Genomic DNA, 21,823 nt, shown 5'->3' on the forward strand with positions numbered 1-21,823 from the left:
GGACGCCCCTTCCAGTAGTATAGAGTTCAGTGGCTGCACAGCGACGTCATTGTTTCCTACTGAACCGGAAGCTAGCTAGTCCAAGAGCAGAGAGTGACTTGGGGTTGCTGATGCGCTGGTAAACACTGCCCCTAGCGTTTTGGTGGAGAATTGGACGTCAAGCGCTCGGCCGGAGAGATGTGGAAGTGACGTCATCATTCTCGCCGTAAAAGCCATGAATATAACACACATTTCAAAGACGAGTCCACACATACACACAGGAAACACCTGTGCATATCAGATAAAGCTGAAATCTTTATTTGTTTAAGGTGACAGAACCTTTCATAGAGTTGTCTTAAAGTACAGAGATAACAGAGGGCATCACGTGACATCTCACGTGGATGCTCGGATGAAAATCACATTCCAGCGTGTGATAGCGTCTGCTGTCAATGATGAGTACACACATTATATGCAAATGTTTCAATATCACAGGCACCTCCATGACCTGAAAAACAGTAAGATTGGGATCTATGATTCTTCTTCTTCTTCTTCGTGTGACTTCAGTGTACACCTCGAAGCACGCTGTGAGACCACGCTTCTCATTCGCCAGCTTCCCGTCCGCCACAAGGGACATTTAAGGTGGAATGAACCTATTGTGCGGTGCTGCCGTTTGTTCGGATTGTCTGTTTTTTGTGACGCTTCTTATTGGGAAAGCATTTCACGTAAGACCAGTGGTTGTCAAACCGGACCAGGTCTAGTCTGATGTGGTCTAGAGGCTGAAGAAACACGGAAAAGTGCCTTTATTGCACTTTCAGAAATAGAATAAAGGTTTCACAAATCAGAAACTGTGTTTTTATGAACTTTCAGGGTCTGTGACCTCATCTAGTTCGGATTGGAGAAGTTTAGGTTCACTGGTTTTCAATCTGGACCAGGTCTAATGTGGGCTAGATGCTGAAAAAACAGACATGTGCCTTTATTGCATTTTCACAAATAGAATAAAGCTTTCGCAAATCAGAAACTGCGTTTTATGAACTTTCAGGGTCTGTGGCCTCATCTAGTCCTGATTGGAGAAGTAGAGGCCGAAAAAACAGACAAACGTGCCTGAGTTGCATTTTCACATATAAAATACAAGTTTGACAAATACAATAGTGTGTGTCAGGCAAGTAACGTCTTACCTAAAATGCTTTGACAAGGAGCAGACACCGAGAGTAACACTTAGTGTAATTCCACCTTAAATCGAATCGGAGGCTGGCAAATCAGGAAATGTAAATCTAAATAGTATTGGATAAGTTAATAACCCATTTTCTTTCAATACAATTTCATGATGATGGGTCAGTTTAGAAAATATGATCAGCTCCGTTTGGTGTGCAGTTGAATGAAATAAGTGAAGTGAAATATTTCATTAGCTCGTACAGGCGTGCCTAACATTGTGGTAGATGTGTAAGATTTGAAGTGCTCCAGGGCCGTATCTTTTATTCTTGTTGCATGGTCTGATATGCAGGTAAAGAGTAGCGACAATGTCAGCACACCAGATAATAAATAACGGCTCAGTGCTTTGATATTTCACGCTGATTTGTCAGGCTAGTATCAGTCAGGTCAGGAGACACGTGTACTGTATTGGACAGGCAGTTTATTTACAAAAAGCAGATCCATACACACAAACAAAATACAGTCATGGTGGCAAATGAATGACGAAAGTGGAAGGACGGGATGGGGAAATTGTATCGAAAGGGTTTTCAAAGAAAGCCCCTTTCCCCTCAAGGTCGAGCAGTGACTGAGTAAGGGCATCAAAAATACACAAATTTTATGTAATCACCTTGGGTCGTCAGCAATTTAGTTTATAAAAATATCACCATGGTGATCCACAAATTCACAGAGTTGACCTGGGAAAGCCGTAAAGTATTTACACAATACTTGAAGGGAAAGATGAGCAGTGCAGAGGAAGGTCCCCAAAGGCAAAGCTTGAGCAATTCAAGGGCTCTAAATTCACAGCTCTTTATCTTTTTCTCATTTGTCCTGTAAAGACCAGACACACAAAGCAGTCAAAGGGCAGCTGACAAAATCAGATCAACAGACTTAAGTAGACGTGACACCTTCTCCCAACCTGAGAACCTAAGGACCCGACAAGCGAGTCAAAATTGGAAGTGGGAACGTAAAAACATGGAGGCAAATAAAATAAAAGCAAAAATGTACGACAGCGATAACTCGGGTTGGGCATCGAGCATCGATGGGAACCGGGACAACCATTCCGATTCTCCCTGAATCGTTTATTTTTTTAAATTTCCATGCCTGCGTTCGGCGATCGACCAGCCCACCATCCGGCAAAAACACCAACGAAGAAGAAGCATCAGGAAGCGTTTGTGTTCATCCATTTCAACCTTCGACTGTATGCGACGCCACTCGCTAGTTTTGCTCACAGGATGAAACACCTCCGGGTTCACGGTGTGCAGAGTGTCCTGTTTTGGACTTCTTCCAAACAGTCAGGTAAGCAAAACAATCAATCACGTCCATCTTATCCCGACATTGAAGCAGCAAAGACTGTGAATACGATGGCCAACTCCAACTCCACTATCCGCCTGACGTAAGGCTGTGTACTTTTTCAAAGACAAACCACCTGACGTTCACCAGCTGTAGCCAGGAAGTTGACCAGACCCCGCGTTTAACCACATGATTTTTAGATATCTGTTGTAGTTCACTTCATTGGGTCACATGCTGGAACTGTAGCCTAGCTTCTTGCAGCTGGTGCGTGTGTGAAACAAAACAGAAGGCGTTCAAGGCGCTTCCCATGCAACATAACGAGCGTGACGGCGGGGGACATGAGAGTAATGAACCTAATTGGATTTCCCAAATCCCTGTACTTCATCAATATTATCTGTGCCACAGAAATTGTGATGTGAACCGGATACTCCTGTCAGGGTGTGACCAAATGGTACCCAAGATTCATTTTGTCACCACTATACAGTGTTCCCTCCTTCATCGCGGGGGATAGGTTCCCAAAATAGCCCGCAATAAGCGAAATCCGCAAAGTAGCCAACTTTATTTCTTACAAGGATTATACTGTATATGTTTTAAGGCTGTAAAGACCCCCACCATACACTTGATACACTTTTCTCAGACAGGCATTAACATTTTCTCACATTTCTCTCTTGTTTAAACACTCCAAGTTCAAAGTTCGTTTGAATTTTAATGATCAACCTACTAGGCTGGACACAAGACAGGATTAAGTGATGCACATGAATTTCGTCCTGGCGCTGTTCTGCTGTACTGCAGCGTATTGTATCCTTGTTAAAACATATTGCTCCTGTCGTCGTATTTTCCTCTTTCTGCTTTCCTTCAGCATGTCCTGAAGTACAAATTTATGTGTGATGGTTAGCATCTTCCTCTGCCTTTTGGGTGCAGAACGTTTCGTCGACACTATTTTTTACTGGTGGCTAGCGAGCAGCTCACACGATTAGCTAGTTTGCTAGCCATGACCACAACAGGAGATAGCATGAAGGAGGTTGACTGACCATGGTCTACAGCCAATCAGGACGCAGAAGACAATGGGTGGTGCATACAGAAGAGAGAAACTAGAGAGACAACGCCGCCTCGTGCTAAAGCACAGAACTACAACACTCAACTTCCCACAATGCAATTCTTTTTAAAGGGCCACCATTCATACGCTATACTTTTTTTTTTAAAAAGCACAAAAAAAATCTGCGAAACAGCAAGTCCACAAAATGTGAACCGCGATGGAGCGGGGGAACACTGTAACTCAATAAAGAAACAATGCACATTTCATCTCCCGCTAACAACATGAAAATATACAGAGAATAGAAGATCCTAGTGAAGATCTCTGCAGGTTGGGAGAACGTGTCATACATTTGTGCAGCATACAAATAGTATCGTTAGACATGATTGCAGGTGTTAGCAGCTAGGTAGAGTGGAACCTCGCTTAGCGCCCAACTCCAACCGAAAGGTAGGCTAATCCAGTCATTGTTTCCCACAATTCCCAATCACGTACGTGCAATTCATCCGTTCCAGAAAACACAAAACACGTTTTTACAGTTTGATAATTATACTTTTGCATGCAGAAGAAGGATTGGAAATGCATATAAATGCACTTGCAACTTACTTTGGCACCATCGTGGCTAATTTTACAGCCTAACACTAACCCAAAAGAAAAACAGAGACTTGTGGCTAACTGTGTTAGCTAGCCAAGAACTACAACCGCTGATGACATCATAGACGTCCGCTTCCTGTTTCCATGCAAGCAAATAGGCTGCTAACAAAGACGTTTTATGATAAAAATACATTAAAATCACAGTGGGGCTTATACAGTGTATTAATAACACAAGACGTGCGCAAAATTTTTGTGTAAATTTTCGACACAAACCGAAAAACGTGCTAACTGGGACGTATGCTAACCGAGCTTCTTCTGTATTAGCAAGCTAATAGGCTGCTAACAAGGACGTTTTATGATACAGTAAATACTCATTAAAAACGCAGCTGGATTCACGCAGCATATTAACCCATTGACTGCCAACCCGTTCAGAGCGCAGAGCTCCATACCGCCACAGCTTTTGGGCTGAACTTTCAAGACCCACAGAATATTGAGTTTTACGACTACATAAACATTGAAAGTATCTAAAGAAACTTTAGATTCTCTTCTTTCATCAGGAAAATTAGTTTGTTTCTAGCCTTTTTGGGTCTTTAGATATTGGTGGTAGAACATAGGGTAGTTTCAGCAAAAACACCAGATTTTCACCAAAAAAACTGAGAAAACAAGCTTTTCTGCAGAAAAGCAAATTCGAGCAGAGTGACGGTGGGGTCTGCTGGATCCCTGCTGCTGACCGATCCAGAGGGCAGCAACTCGTCAGAAGAATCAGGGTCGGGTTCTGAGTCACCTGACTCTGAACTGCTTCCGGTGTCAGGCTCCGGTGTCGCACCACACGGCTCAGCAACGCTAACCACTAGCTTGTTGCTTCGGCTGCCGTTGTCAACTGCATTGGTGTCTACGTCACCTACATCACCCATGTCACCTCTATCTTGTGCGATCGCGTCTCTACTAAAGGCAGATCCACCGCCAGACAAGCTCTGTGCAGTGTTAGCCATCTGTCAGTTTTGTCTCTGCTCGATTTCTTGTGTTTTGCCATTTTCCTCTCTCAACCCACAATCCGTCTTATTCATAGACAATCTGTCGCTGCCGGTTGGAGCAGAAGAGAACTGTTGCCCCCTATTGGGACAGAAATACTTAGCCTACTAGTCAGAAATTGACACACAAGATGAATAAGACTTTGATCTGTAGCTCCCGCGTCTATTGACGTCTTTGGCATTGAAAGAATTAATATCACACAACAATGCGCGCCACATTGCATGCAAAACAGAAAAATGTATGTGGACTCACGCTAAATTTTGGTGGACATTTTTGACACAAACTGAGGCAAACCGAGGTGTATGCTAACTGAGCTTCCACTCTATCAGCAAGCTAATAGGCCGCAAACGAGGATGTTTTGTGGTAAAAATATGTATTAATAACACGACAAGACCGAAAAATGAATGGAAACCCAGGCCAAAATTTTGTGTATATTTTCAAGGCAATCCTGAAAATACGCTAACCAGGGCGTACGCTAACCAAAGTTCCACTGTGTTTAGTTGTGCTTGATTGTGATACACAGCAGTTAAAGTAAACACTCTGCTGCCATTTCATTAGGTACATCAGCAGTTGGGGTCAAAAAGAGCTTGACTGGATCCTCTTATGGCTCCTTTTGTGTTACGTGTCGTCTATGCAATATAATACTGCATGTGTTTGCTAATGCGTATGTTAGATTAGTATGTATCAGCTTTCCAGTGTGTTATGTGCAGGATTCCTCATGTTTCTCTGAAGGGAGACATGATGCCACAAATACATTTCAAAAGTGAAGCCAGTGTCAAGTTTTCCCCTCCAGAGGTCATAAAAGGGTGTGACAGGTAGGAAGAGGTGGTCAATAGGACGGTCTGGAGGCTCAGGTGACAGTGTGTGAGATGCGCTCTCGGCAACGGGCGAAGATCTCACCTCATTGTTGTTACGAAGCGGAGCCAAAATGGACATAGTGACGGGGTTTAGTATCTACAATGTGTCTGCCACTGCTGGAGGAAGACAAGGAAGGACAGCAGAGGAGATGTGATATTAAAAGCAAAGCACACCAACAGAACACACACATTGTACACGTGCACTACTGTAAATTGTCAACACCACTATGTGCTGTGATGGTAAAAATGAGTGGTGCACGATAATTATCGTCATACCGATAAATCATTAAAAAGAAATAACATTAAAAATAGCTCCTAGAACCAATTTCTAAAAATGCGGGCGAGCAAATCAAGCGCTCCTTTTTTCTCCTGCCTGTGACGTTAACGGCCTGTGCTACCTTCCCCTGAGCTCACTTGGAAACAAACATTCACTTTAAGAGGAAGGTTGTCGTACCAAATTCTCCGCGATGAAGGAAAAAAAACAAAAACATCGAGCACACAAAAACCTTCTCGGCCACCTGAGACGCCAGCTCTGCGGCGTTTGGAAAGTGCAAAAGGTTTGCCAGAGACCTCCGTGGCGTCACACCGGCTGCTCGGAGCGTGTGCCCGAATACAGTGTCCCTTTCTGGCCCACAGCAGGTGGCTCCTCCCCCTCTACACTCTGGTTCTCCTGATGGTAGTGATGTGGGAGTAGTGATGTCATCATATTTCATTAGGTCTAATCAACAAATCCTAATTAGTTCCAGTCCTTCTTACCTCCACGTGTGCACAAACTACACTTACACCTACATTTGAAAAAGGTCATTGGTTATCGGCCTTGAGAAGCAGAAAGGTATCGGTTTGGAAAAAATAAAAGACATCGGGCATCTCTAGTGAAATACATGGAAGTGAAGCATGCCAAATAAATCATGTCAAAAAAATCTGTTTCACACCCATTAAATAGCAAAAAGTCTGTAAAAATCTCTCCTAATCAAATAAATCAGTCTAAACTCAAGAAATATGAATACATAAATGAACGTAAATATATGAATATGAATAAATATGAATAGGAGTATAACACATGGATGAGTGTGTGATATTAGAATGTTACACATGACATATTCTCCCAACCTGCAGACGACCTTCTATTTTAGGTATATTCCAAAATAGTTAGAAATTCCACAGTAATTGTTACATTATTGAGCTACAGCGGTGATAAAGTTGATCTAGGATAACATTTGGTCTTTTCTTAATTGCTAATTGAATCCTGGATGTTTGGGTGGCGGGGTGGGAGGACACCAAAACCTGACAGGAATACTGGAGGGCGCTTTTCTTGAGTGTCTGATATGAAGTGGAACAGGATGGTGTAAAATGATTTGCAGTGGAAGTCATTCTGGATGTGCTGGATTTCTGCCACACGGACACTATTGGCCAAGTACAAATAACATTTGTCACCTTTCGTGTCCTCTGCCATCACACGTGTTGATTCGCACGGGAAGCGCTTTCAACACACCAGCAGCAAAGCAAGAAGCGAGGCTATAGACATGGGGCCAAATGAAGTTCATTATGTGCTGATGTCTATAAACCACATGGTGTCCAAATCATCATGATTGTTATCATTGACATACATTTCGGTTTTATCGGACGCTTTTCTCGTGAAGTTGTGTAGTTATCTTTTTACATGCTTTTGTTGAGAAACCACCGCAAAAACAGTTTTTTGAGTGCACCTCAACTTTAAATTCAATCCCTTGTCAGGTTTTTAGTCAGCAGGTTTGGAGAACGTGTCATATTTTGTGCTTCCACATCAGTGGGAACACTTTTTCCACACAGCAGTGGAACCATTGGAGCATGTTTAGATGCGTCTGGTGTGGAAGAACCCCACCAACACAGTTGGGATGAACTAGAACAGAGACCCCATGTACGGCATGTTCTTCTGGAAGAAGAATACAAACACAGCTTCGAGTTGGGAACATCTTCACATCCTGTGAGTGCGATTAGCAGGCATCCTAAAAGTTTACATTGCGTGTCTTAGCAGCATGAATGCCTTCTTTGCAACAGGATGCGATGCCAATGAAAGGGACAAGATGATCGCGTGCGATGGAATACACCAGGGGTGCCCAAACCTTTTCCAACGAGGGACAGTGAACAATGAAAGGATGCAAATTTGCCACTTTGATGTTGTGTAAGAAATGCTAAACTGTTTGATATATTTCAAGAAAAGTGCATCTCAGCTTCGGGATTCAGGTGAAAGAGTCTATTATTCATATCAACCTTGCTCTTGTTTTTCCCAGTTGTGCTGTTTTTTTCAAATATTTCCATTTTCTTGTTCAATAATATTTGTAAAACAATTTTTGTAATATTTTGACTTTATTCACATAATAATATAACTTTTCTCCAAACTAATTTTCCCAAAATGCCAATTTTGTTTCTCATAATATTACAACTTCAGAAAAATAAATGTATTTTTCTTTACTATTTTAAGTCTATGCTAGTAAAATGATTTTTCCTCATAATATTATGAGTTTATTCTCGTAAAATTGCGACTTTTTTTCTTGTTAGAATATAACTTTTTTCTCTTAATATTCTGACTTTATTCTTGTAAAATTACAGCTGTTTTTTCCATTTCTGCTATTTCCATTTTTTATTTATTTTCTTATTACTTTTCCTGTAATATTTTGACTTTATTCTCGTAACTTTATAACTTTCTCTGCAACCAAATCTTTCAAAAATTCCGACTTTTTTCGTCGTTTTGTTTCTCATAATATTACAACTTGAAAAAACAAACATTGCTTTAACATTTCAACTTTATGCTACTAAAATGACATAGTTTTTATTCATAATATGACAACGTTATTCTCGGAAAATGACAACATTTTCCTCATTTTTGTCTCTTAACAGTTTGACTTCATTCTTGTAAAATTACAGCTGATTTTTCCAGTTAAGATGTGTTTTTTTTGTTTTCTTGTTATATTTTTAAAATGTTCTACCAGCCTTTAACGGCCCGCGGGCCGCACTTTGGGCACCCAACCATAGCTGATTCAAGGTAAGATGAAACACTCCCTGCGGTGACACAGTAATGCAAGTTGTACTTGTATGCTTTGCTGCTGATGGCGGTGGTGATGGGAAGATGAGGTGCGGGCGCCCTCTTCTGGTGAAACATGGGATGGAGACGAGACAGCCCACCCCAGACGCAGGGAGGGAGGTTCAGGACAGCACGCTGGTGTTTTGTGAGTCCACGTCTTGCATGCTCATCACATCCGTACTTACTCCTCTGTCATAAACTGGGTTATCGAAGGCCGACTCCTCCGCCATGTTGTCATACGGCGGCGAGGGTGTCGGCATTCTGATGGACTTCCCTTGGAATCTACGTGAGAGCAGGGGAAAGTCATGTAAATGTGCATTTCTTTGCAAAAGTGCAGCGCGACGACTTACTTTGCAGCACAGACATAAATCCCGAGCACACCCGCCAAAATGACTGCGGTTGGAATGAAGACAGCGAGGGCGATGTTGGTTCCCTCAGTGCTGTAATCTGTATTGACAACTGGAGGGTCAGAGCAACAGCAATTATTCCGAGAAAATATGCTGAAAAATAAATCGCATGTTTTGTTGTTGCAGCATTTCAAAGCGTAACTCACCGTCCAACCTGCGTTCATTCACGTATTGACTGGAGGAGGCTGCACAGAGACAATTAGTCAGTCAATCTTTAGCCATTGTTGTGCTGCACAAAGCACACGTCACACCTGAGCGCTAACAAAAGCTTGTTTTTGCAGCAGGAAAATCAATGGCTCATGAAATTGCAATTCTTTAAAGCGTGGACAACACCGGCGCTCTACCTCGACAAGCGGGCGGCGTGCTGTTCCACTGTGACGGATGTCCAGGGATGCAGTAGATGGTGGCCGTGCCCTGAAGCTCATAGCCTGGGTGGCAGGAGAAGGTCAGGGTCTCGCCTGCTTGGTAGAAAGCCTTTTCAGAACTTTGTGCACTGGTGGAGGGAGCGCCGGGATTCCTGCACGGCTCGTACTTTTCAGCTGAAAGATAGAGCAGCATCTTGACGGGAAGGGAAGCATACCTGCAGCATTCAACTGGGGGCCACTAAATGCCAGCTGGTGGGGACTGGTGCTTTGGGGGCCAATTTAGCAAAAGACAATACCGGTTGCAGTTATTAACAACAGTGCTTCCTCTTTTGAAAAAGAAAGCTAACTTGCAGTATCACTGGGACATTGTTAACATCCAGCAGCAACACAACATTTTGGCATGACTATTTTGATGAAAAATACACTGAACCAAGTCGACCATCTGCCTCCAGAAGCGTTTGTTTACTCCGCTTTAGCTGAGTCTTTTATACGTCTTTTATTTTTTTGTAACAGAGGCAAAAACAGGTGATGACGCAACCCTCCACTAATGCATTTCACTTCAGAGCACTTTTAGAACATAAAAACGGCCACGAGGTGGCGGAAGTGCATTTGATAACAGCTGATTGATAAGTAAATAGAGAAATCACACACGACAGGAAGGAGGAAGAGGGAGAGCGTGGAGGAGTGGACCGTGAAGAAGGTTACACATTGTAGGGAAATTTGAACACATGCGCGTGCACGTGTGCACACGCGTGCACACGCATAGTTCAGTTTCTAAATGTGAAACTAGTAAATAGTTCATGGTGTTCTATTTGTAAATAAATTGTTATTTTGATGTTTTTTTGTGTCGTTTATAGTTGCTCTGTGTGCCTTGAAAGATCAGTCCAAATGGTCTAAAATGGCCGCTGCTGAAGGTGTTGTCTTTTGAAAAATGTCTGGGATTGAAGGAGTTAACATCACATTACATTCACATTTAAGATTCTTGGCTAATTTTGGGGTCCGCTTGCCACCAGCTTGTGGTCCTAAACCCAGAATGTTGAATCTTTTGAATGAGGAACAGCCGCTTATGAAAAGGATGTCTATCCGGCGTGTGACTTACGAACACACTTGGGCAGCCGATCGCTCCACTTGGGTTTGGCTGAGTCTCTGTTGTAGCAGGTGAGGAGGTTGTTGCTGCCTGACAGAATGTAGCCTTTATTACAGACAAACTGCACGGACGATCCCACGGCGAAGCGGGTGCCCGTCACCACTCGCCGACTGTGCTCCACGTTTCCAGGGTCCTGGCATGTCATCACTGGTGCGAGGCAGATTTTCAAAAATGCAAATCTTATGTTAGACAGAGCACTGAAAGAGAGGTCCTGAGAGATCCATACGTTTAACCATTCCGTCTGCCCCGTCTCAATATTGCTGTTAGACGTTGTCATAGGGCAGCAAATACATTTGCTTTGTCTGTGGACGGTACATAGGAGAGCATGACTAACGTCTGAGTACGTCTGACAAACAAGTATGAATGTTAAGGTATGAATGTGAGTGAATGTGCTTGTCTATATGTGCCACCAGTCCAGGGTGGACCCCGCCTCTTACCCAAATCAGATGGGATAGGCTCCAGCATACCCACGACCCTAGTGAGGATAAGCGGCAAAGAAAATGGATGGATGGAGGAAAAACACACTAACACACTAACCGGGTCAGATGCTAACTGAGATCTCAATGTAATGTGACATGTCATGGCTGATTGACGTTCATCCTGTTGTTGTGGAAATGTCATCAAGTTGCATTTGGTGAGTTCCTTGAGTTCCTTCCTGTCCATCAGCCATAAAAAGCTGTAAGATTTCTTACATATGAGAACCGCCAGTCGCATTCTAAAACTGGTCGCCGGGAACGTTGAACATGTCCTGAGTTTGGAACGACTCGCGCCGTCTGGTAGCGCCTGCTAGACAGGTCTGGAAAGCCAAGTCCAAAACACCAGACATTTTTCAGACGGAATCGCCAAACGGCTTTAGTTGGCACAGCACTAAAAAGTACGGTGTGCCAACATTTGACCTCAGGCACCTCTGCGATGTGAACCACGACACAAGCCCATTGCTTGGAGGTTTATCCAAATTTCACCGGTCGTTACGTGCAAATGGAATACAAATACTGTTCCTCACCTTGCTGACATTTGGGCACATCGCCGCTCCAACTGAGATCCCACTGGCACATGAGGATCTCGGAGCCTGCCAGCTCATATCCAGGGTAGCACTGGTAGGTGACCACGGTGCCGTGGATGAGGTCTGGGTGGGACGTGCTCTTCCAGCCGTTGGTGATCTCTGGCAGCTCAGAGCAGGTGTCGTTCCTTGGGACCTCTGTTGATATGCAATAGCAGAGATGCAATACTGTATTATTCATATTAATGTATTTACATGTGTTTATTGATTTATGTATTCATATTTTTTCAGTTTAGATGGATTTATTTGATTAGCCAATGCTCTCTGTGAAATGTCTTTTTTCTTCATATGTTTTGGGTGTTTGGAAGAGATTCGTTGGATTTACAGTAATCTCTCGCCACTTCGCTCTTCACGGCTTCACTCTATCACTGTTTCGTGCTTGAATACAGCGCATTATTATTTGGAATAAAAGGCATGTTTAAGCAGATTTTTCATATTCGTTTGCCTAAATAAAGCCTTTTTTAAGCATAACAGGACTAAATGAAGACAAATATGAGGCATTCAGAAGACGCATTCGAAGATGTTGCAACGGTATGTGGTATTCTACATTGATCACTGATGAATGTCAACATGTGAGTCCATATTATGTCTTATTTTCTCTTCTTTGATGGGTGTTATGTCATACAAAGCATATTTAAAAGGTGGTAAACAGGTTTTCTATGCTCTAACTAGGAAACTGTTCCATTCATGAAGAAGAAATGCTGCTTATAACCTGGAACCAATTGAGCGTGATAAACGAGCAATTACTGCATGTATGGATGCAATAGAAACTTACCTGGTTAATAAATGAAATGTCACAATGTTCTCAAAGAAGACACTTGTAATACGTGACATGACACTTGGACGCGTGTTTTGGAAAGTATCAAACAGCCGTATTTTAACACCAAGCCTTCACAGATAAATGAAAATGGACTGAAAATCATGCGTGTGCTTTTAGTTAGTCAGCGGCTGACGCAGCAGCTACAATCTCCAAGCTAGACATAATTAGTGATGTGCGATACCGCTCATCTCTTTTCCAATCTGATACTGAGTAAAAGTCAGGCTGGTATCGGCGATACTGATCCAATACCAATACTTTGTGTAAATTCACCGAAAGATTTAATTAATTTATGAATGAAAGACTTTTTAAATGTAAATAAATTTAAGTAATTTATGTATTTCTTATCAATGATTTCCAAATAGCCAAGCTAATATACAACTGAAAAAACAGGACAAAATCATATCAAATATGTACAAATGGGATTTTAAACAATAAAAAAAGAAAAGAAGTCGTTTCAACAGACACATTACCTCAAATGACTGAAGTATCAAAAGTATTGATATTTTGAAGAGCTGGTATCGGAAGTATCAATATTTCGGCATCGATCCGTACATCACTACTAGACATACAGTAGTTAGAGCCCTAATTAAGCAACATTGTTGCCTAAAATAGCCCGCTTGTCAATCATAGCATTCTAGTTGCACATTACTTACAGACAGTCTCCACGGCAGAAGCGTATTAGAAAGTATTCCGTCACAAAATGCATCCGGTATCGTTCAAGCGGTGAGGCCAAACTGCGTCACAAGCGCAACTAAATCACGGCGGCCACTAGGTGTCGCCACCACCCCACTTGAACTTAAAGGCTGCGCATGCTGCATCTATTTTCAACTAGAAGTGGCAGGACCTTCCAAACTATGAAGACAGGTGCGACTTTACCATGTTGGATATGCGGTGATATCATAGCCTGGCAAGCGTCTCACACGAGATGTTAAGCAGATTTAGCAAAACACGTTCCATTCTTCTGCATATCCAGTCTTTGTTCACGTAGAGACGGGGGCTCTTTAAGGATGAAACACATTCATGTAACAGCAGGGAATGTGCCTGCAATATTTTGCGTGTGTGCTAAGCACGAGCGTTTTGGACGGCAAATGTAAATAGAGGCTCGAGATGTTTGCCGGGAGGAACGCAGCAGGGGCTCGGCGCCCGTCGACACGCGCCCCCCCTTGCAGCGCCACACACGGCGGCGAACACAAAGCATCAGGCAAAGCAGGCGCTATTTAAGCCCACCCAATTACTGTCTTCCTGTTTGTCACTGCTCTCCACCCGGACAGATGCAACAAGTACACTCGTTGACTTGAATCTTACCAAAAAAGTGCACCACGAAGCCGTTGTTGTAGCCGTAGATGTTCGTGGCGGGATCTGACTGGAACTGAACGGTGACGTCAGCCATGGACGTGTAGAGCTTGAAGTGAGGGCGCTTGCCGCTGTATTGGCCCAGGATGTTGGCAGACAGGTCATCGCCGTCGTAGAACGTCAGGAGGTCGTTTTTGCCCAGGTTTAGTCTGCGGGAAAGCAAGGAAGATCGTCATGAACTGGAGATTCAGCCAAACCCGACAACTCCAGCTTAGGATGACTTTTCATCAGCTGTCATTTGGGTTCCCTTCAGAAAGGCATCGAAGTGTCTGAAAATAACAATACAAGCTGACACATGATTCTATTTCCCTCCTGACTACAAACATGAACGTGATCGTCATAAACTTACTACTTACTTATGAACATTTGAACTCCATGCTACTAAAATGACATTATTTTTCCTCTGAATATTAGGACTTTATTCTTGTAAAATTACAGCAGTTTAAAATGTTAGATTTTTAACATTTTCCAACTATTTCAATTTTCTTCTTGTAATTATTATTATTATTTCTGTAATATTTTGACTTTTGTCTCAGAACTTGATAACTTTTTCCACAATCAAATTTTGTATTTGTTTTATTTGTTTCTCATAGTATTACAACTTTAAAAAAAGCACCATATTTCTTTAATGTAACAACTTTATGCTCCTAAAATGACATCATATTTCCTCATTACATTACGCATTTATGCAAAAAAAATTACTTTTTTCTCATGAATGCAACTTTTTTTACTTTATATTTTGACTTTTTTCTTGTACTATTACAGATTTTTCCATTTTTGCAAGGTTTTTGGGGTTTTCTTGTTAAGTCATATTTTTAAAATGTGCTGCGGGCTGCAAATGGCCCCCGGGCTGCACTTTGGACACCCCTGTCATAGACGATTGAAGGTAAGATGAAACACTCCCACGCACGAATCCCTGCTGATTAAAGAATGCCAACTAAAAGTAAATGTGATATTACATCAAGCGTCAGATGGGTTCACTTTAAAAAGGCATCAAAGTGTTTTTGAAAATAATAATGCAAGTTGACACATGATCATATTTCCCTCCTGACTCTAAACACTAATATGATTGGTTCTGGTGTTCTAATAGCATCATAAACTTATGTTCAAGGAAAAGTGCACTTTGTTTTGCAATTTTTCCCCATCATGCACAATCCTTATGTGAAACATGAACACACGTCTTTCTCTTTTCTTTATTTCTAAAGAAATAAAAACATTGCTACAGCCAATAACTACTTTACTGGCGTAGTGACACATCACCACACCACAGCGGCTAGCTACTAGCCAGCTAGCGACTAGCTTCACCACACACTAGCCAAAGCTAACGCTACATATTGGAGCTGCCGCCACTGCTGCTGTGCTTTTGTTCCTTTCTATGTTGCTATGTGAAATCAATGCACCCAGGGAGGAAGTTCCCAAAATACTACAAGTATGACATGTTATCAGGAATGTACCTGTTACTACACGCTCACAGCATGGATGGAAAACCACTAAACCTTCTTGGGGCTTTTTGGAGGTGTTTTCATAGGCAGGATAGGTGTGTCCCATTACGTGCATTCATTAAGCTGGCCTTACATCCCGACGCACGTCTTACCACACGCACACTCTACAATTTTTGAGAAATTTGTTGGCCGTGGCCAGCGTGTCGAGGAAGTAGGGTTTCAGAGGGGCTGCAACTGCATCGTATTTCTGGAGCAAGTGATTCGTGACACCCATGTGCTTGCTGCTCGCCGTGGCCAGGCAAGGCGCATTAATGTCGGATACGCCATGTGAGCAGCCTCCGTGCGTCCACGGAGGTCGGGAGAAGCAGTGTGTGCAGCTGGAGGAGCAATGTACACAATGTACGTTTAAACATGTGACACTCCTCCTGCCTTGCGTGTACGGTTTTCCTGCATGCACGCAGAAAATTATTTGCAACCCAATTTTCTCCCTGCAGCTTTGCCTGCGGATTTGAGAATCCGTGCGGGCCACGTGCGTGTCTCTTGGGATTTTCCCCATTTTTGCACGTAGCCAGCACGTACGTCGGGTGTAAGGCCTGCTTTACCTGCCTCATCTCTAGAAGGTACAGAAAAGAGAAATACGTGTGTGTTCATGTCTCACACAAGGATTGTGGAAGATGGCCACGTTCTTAAAAAGCGTCAGCAGGGCTACAAATGTGAATGACTTGACACTCGTGGAGCGAATGATATAAAATATCACGACTCCTAACTCGCACAGCTGCCACCCGTTCCAGCGATGCTGGGAATAATCACCTGTGAAGACCAGCCCATTTGGATAAATGAGCTCCCAGGCAAGAAAACAGACTTTACGGACGTTGCTTCTCATTCTGGCCCCTGAAGCATTCATCCTGCATTCATTCATTTGTGTATCTGAGGTCGGGTCCCCTAATGTTTTGCTTTATTAGAGGAATTTATCACACACCATCTCGTGCTATTTAGTCTGAATCTTTTTAGGTAATTCTCCATGAAACTAGTTAGTAGTCTGCCAGCTCACAATAGACTCCCAAGAGAAACATTTCCCCTCACCACAGACATGGTAGACTCCCTCCTCTTTTCACGTCACCTTGTCACATCAGTCCTTACGTCAGGTGGTGGGGGCAGCAGCTGAAGCAGGGAAGCCCAGACTTCCCTCCCCCCAGGTACTTCATCCAACTCCTCCTGGCGGATGCCGAGGTGTTCCCAGGCCAGTTGGGAGACATGACCTCTCCAACGTGTCCTGAGTCTTCCCCGAGGCCTCCTATTGGTCGGACGTGCCCTGAACACCTCCCCAGGGAGGCGTCCAGGACCATCCTGACCAAATGCCCGAGCCACTTCCTCTGGCTCCCGGATGACAGCTTCTCACCTTATCTGTCAGGGACAGCCCAGCCACCCTACGGAGAAAACTCATTTCGGCCGCTTGTATCCGCCATCTTGTCCTTTCAGTCACTACCCAAAGCTCATGACCACAGGAGAGGGTAGGAACGTGGACCCACCGGTAAATTGAAAGCTTTGCCTTTCGGCTCAGCTCCCTCTTCACCACAATGCAGAGTTGGCATACCTGCAGATGCCGCCCCAACCCGCCTGTCCATCTCACGTTCCATCCTTCCCTCACTTGTGAACAAGACCCCGAGGTGCTTCAACTCCTCCACTTGGGGAGGGATGTCATCCCCGACCCAGAGATGGCACTCCACCCTTTTCCGAGCAAGAACCATGGACTCGGACATGGAGGTGCTGATTCTCATCCCGGCCACTTCACACTCAACCGATCCAGTGAGATTGAAGATCACGATCTCCAAACCATAAATGCAAAATGTCTTCTAAAGGAGGAGTTTTCAAGCACCAGACTGTGGCCCATTACCGGTCTGTGGGTGGGGCCAAACCAGGAAGTTCATTGTTCCATGATTTAGGATTAAGGCTAAAAGGAACTTCAGTCGGTTCCAGACTGATTCAGGATTCCTTATTTAGAAATGGAATATTTTTGTAGTTAGAGCATAGAAAACCTGTTTATGACCTTCTAAATATGCTTTTTAACATTAGAGATGGAATAACACCCCTATACTCACCTTTCCACTCTATTACCCAATACAGTAGACATAATAAGAGAACATAAAACCTAGAAGACATAAATAAGGCCAGTGTTGCCAGGTCTGCTTATCGTCTCCTTGGTGGCAGGTCCTTGAACATGTGCTGTACGTTTGGATATTTGACCGAGTTACTCAACTTGATGAAGCACATGTTTACGTTCCACTGCTTGTCTTATGAAAGCGTGTACCCGCCTGCGTTAGTGTTTACCTTTTGTTGAAACAGCAGAAGAAGACGCATTGCTAGCGTAGCGTCAGTGTGATTGGTGATGACGGTGATATTTTGACACGTGGAAGCCAGTCTTTCCACAACCTCACCACAATATTTCCTCATGTCCTTGCAAAACAATTCTCACCTAAAATCAACACTTCAGTTGTGTTCACGTGCCAACAGTCGCTCATTTCGTTTCTGGCGTTCTCACTTTCGCTAAAATCCTACTCTACTGCACCAATGTGGGACTTGATGAACCAAGCATTTATTTGCATCCTGTATATTCATGGCTCTCTTTCCCACTGCTTAAGGCCAACACACGCACACACGCACACGCACACGCACACACACACACACACGCACACACACACACACCAAGTGTTAATATGTGATTTGTGAAATATGCTGGGAGTACAAATGGGAGAAAAACATATTCCCCACAATGGAATCTTGCCATGACTTCGTTGGAGAGCTACATGGACATGGGACACGTTCTTCTGTAGCAGTAGAATCCGTGACTAGAGTACATGCACGCTCCCAGTCAAGATACCCCGTGCATACGTGCACGCGTACACGTTTACTGTGTATGCATGCAATAAATAATCATCATGGATTAGATTTAAGATAGCACTTTTCACCCAAAGCGCTTCACAATGACATGAACCTTCATTCTTTCACTCCTCAGTCACACAGTGGTGGTGAGCTACATCTGTAACCACATCTGCCCCGGGGTAGTCTTTGGCCACCACGTTCATACACCGGTGTGGGCAGCACTGGAGGCAAGGTGGGTGAAGTGTCTTGCCCAGGGACTGGGTGGAGGGAGTGAGGATCGAACCGCCAACCTTCCGGTTTCTGTACGACCTGCTCTACAAGATACTCTAAACGCGTCCTGGTGTCTACAAACGTATCAAACAGCCGCATTTTAACATCAAAAGGTCATTTTTGTATTTTAAAAAAGGATGAAAATAGACTTAAACTGTGTATTTAGTTAGTCAATGGCTGATGCAGCAGCTACAGTCTCCAAGCTAAACATAATTAGTGTCCTAACACTGCTTTCTAAAACACCACACTTCTTATAGTTGCACATTACTTACAGGTTTCCTACGCTCCAACCACCAACATAGTGAATCCTACTTATCGCGGTTGGGTCTGGAAATAATTAAGCACCATAAACGAGGGGCAACTGTGCACTGAAAACACAAGTTTCACAACTTCTGCTCTTTTCATCTTTTACAATTTTGCAACCCCAAGGCACCCCCAACACACACACGCACGCTAGCTAGGCCAGTGTTACCGCCGCTATGATGTTAAGTTTTCAGGCTATCAGAGGTTAAACACGATCAGCCTCTCTCAGCGACCTGGCATTGACTCGGCTGTCACGCCTCTCGGGTCATTTCATGTTCTCCCTTCCACTCATGAAAATAGCAATTTTCTCCCACGTGGTGCAAACCCATCTGCTAAATCATCACTGTTGAGCGTGTGTGTGTGTGTGTGTGTGACATTGGGTGTATACTTTCCACAAGCCTTTTAAACTTGACCTGTCTAAAGCACTTATTATGCACAACACTTTCAAAAAACATCCAAATTGCTTTCAGCGTCATGCTTTCAATAGGAAATGCTGTCATTTTTCTCATATTTGACAAGCAAATTACTGGCTTGTGTTCCAAATGAAGCCCCAGCAGCTGGGGGGGTAGTGAGGGTGTAATGGTGACAACCTCCAGCAGAGGGCTCTCTGAGCTCAGTGCTGTCCTTACTGTAATCAAAGCCTTGCATCAGATCCCCCCATTGTGTCATATCGCCAAACATTTCCTTCAACCCTCACCGCGGCGAGGTGCAGGTGGAGATATCAGCTGCACCCTCTCGTCTGCCGCCATGCTAATTAGCCAGGAGCCAGCCCTCCTGTTTGGCCTAAATTAATCAGTCCTCATTATGCACGCCGCTCCTCTGTCATTTCCAGCACAGGCACGGTGATGAATGATAACACGGAAAATGTTCTCATTAATGCCCACCTAACCACCCCCCCCACCTCTCCTTTTAATGAGACTGCACTCATCCACGAGAGCCTTTTGTCACGTCAATGTGTGTGACAGGAGCAAACAAACACACGCTTTGACACAAAATGTAAGCCCTCCAATGTTATCCAAATGTAAAGATAAGCAGATGCTGTGCGGGCCACGCATGACCGACCACCCTCACGGGGGCACGTCCTGACCAGGACACCTTGGAAAAGACACTCCCAAATAGAAACAAGTCCATCCCAAATCAAACTTTGCAGCTTTTTAACTCTTTTTTTCCAATAACCCAGGGGTGTCCTAACTTTGGAAAGGATGCAACGTGGATATTTATGCTAAAAAATAGGAAAAGGCATATTGTTATTATTAGCAATGTCACTCTTTATTCAAAATTGTCTAAATAATTTTTGTAAATATTTTGACTTTATTCCCATAATATTCTAACTTTCCACAACCAAAAATGACACATTGACTTTGTTTGTCATTATATTACAACTCATAAAAAATCATGTATTTTGTCTTGAATATGTCAACTCTATGCTTCTAAAAAGGCATGATTTTTCCTCACAATATAAAGTTCATTCTCGTAAAATTGTGACTTCTTTTTTCATTAGGATACAACTTTATTCTCCTAAAATTGCAGCGGATTTTTCCCATTTCTGCCAATTTTTTCTCGTGATGATGACTTTATTCCCATAATATTTTGACTTTATTCTCAGAATATTATAAGTTTTACCCAAACAAAAATGACAATAATCTCATAATATTACAACTTGTAAAAAATATGTATTTTTTCTTTAATATGTCAACTCTGTGCTACCAAAATGACATAATTTTTCCTCATAATATCACAAGTTTATTGTCATGAAATTGCGACTTCTGTACTCGTTAGAGTAGGACTTTTTTTCTCGTCTTTAATCTCCTAAAATTGCAGCTGATTTCTGCCAATTTTCTTCTCGTGATGATGACTTTATTCCCATAACATTTTGACTTTATTCTCGCAACATTGTGATGACCAAGCATGGCTCAGCTACTCATTACTGACCCCTTTTTTGAACGTCATATTTCCACTTTGGGGGGGGTTGGGGTTTCTTTGATCAGCTGATGAACAGCCTATTTCACTTCAATGCTTCTTTGCAATAAATTGCTTTGTCATCTCACTCCCATTTCTTCTTTTTGCATGTTGAAGCTCTACTTAGAAGCTCCTTAAGATGCAACAGTGCAACATGTACATTCTTGCCATTCTTCTTAACATTTTGCTGAGGAGTGTGGATCAAGTCCACAGAGTGTGGAGTGGAGTGTGCAAATACGCTGTCCAATACAATAGCCTCTGCTGCGGATAGTCTGCCATTTTTCCACAGCCTCCGGCAGCATTCTTACCGGCTTATATTTGACCTCTCGGTGCCCTCTTGCGTGCAAGTGCTTGAGGCAATAACAGCGTCGCTTATACAAGACGTTGGCCATGCATGGAGCCATGACGGGAAGATGGTCCTGACAAAGCACCTTGTTGTTCTCCAGAAAAACAATGAAGAAAGCGTTTTCTGAAGTGCTCTTTAAGCACTTGAAGTCAAAAGCCAAGGGAGGGGGACTGCGTGTGTTGGAGGGGACGTTAGCGTAAGAGCAGTAGGTGAAGGAGAAACAACGTGCGCGTGCCTAATGTTGACATCTGTGTGCACGTGCGTTGAGTTCCAGTTGGGAGGGCTGGCTAAGTGGCTCGGGGAAGTTGACTGCCAGAGCATATTCATTTCAAAGCCAACTGTGAGACGCACCAGGGATGTGAGAGTAGGGAGGCTTACTGGCTAATCTGGCCAGAGAGCGAGCTGGAAGCACGGCGGAATGCGTAATGCAGAGGCTGGAG

At 43.3% G+C, this 21,823-nt stretch overlaps 1 protein-coding gene across 4 annotated transcripts in view; it reads right to left on the reverse strand.

Moving 5' to 3' along the window:
* Nucleotides 1-209: 209 nt before the first annotated feature.
* LOC129169588 (seizure protein 6-like) overlaps nucleotides 210-21,823 on the reverse strand; it is a 149,787-nt gene continuing 128,173 nt past the window's right edge. The window contains exons 10-18 of one of the 4 annotated variants that reach the window (XM_054756148.1): nucleotides 14,136-14,332; nucleotides 11,954-12,148; nucleotides 10,903-11,097; nucleotides 9,783-9,977; nucleotides 9,585-9,623; nucleotides 9,382-9,490; nucleotides 9,217-9,313; nucleotides 6,014-6,087; nucleotides 240-1,995 (exon numbers count right to left, since the gene is read on the reverse strand). In XM_054756148.1, coding sequence (XP_054612123.1) covers nucleotides 6,061-6,087; nucleotides 9,217-9,313; nucleotides 9,382-9,490; nucleotides 9,585-9,623; nucleotides 9,783-9,977; nucleotides 10,903-11,097; nucleotides 11,954-12,148; nucleotides 14,136-14,332 — 1,054 coding nt within the window. In that variant the 3' untranslated portion in view covers nucleotides 240-1,995; nucleotides 6,014-6,060. Of the gene's footprint in view, nucleotides 6,088-9,038; nucleotides 9,314-9,381; nucleotides 9,491-9,584; nucleotides 9,624-9,782; nucleotides 9,978-10,902; nucleotides 11,098-11,953; nucleotides 12,149-14,135; nucleotides 14,333-21,823 lie in introns of all 4 variants that reach the window. The other 3 variants (XR_008566446.1, XM_054756147.1, XR_008566447.1) reach the window with 3 other exon arrangements.

Source organism: Dunckerocampus dactyliophorus, chromosome 16 (assembly GCF_027744805.1).
Source record: "Dunckerocampus dactyliophorus isolate RoL2022-P2 chromosome 16, RoL_Ddac_1.1, whole genome shotgun sequence".
NCBI classification, from domain to species: domain Eukaryota; kingdom Metazoa; phylum Chordata; class Actinopteri; order Syngnathiformes; family Syngnathidae; genus Dunckerocampus; species Dunckerocampus dactyliophorus.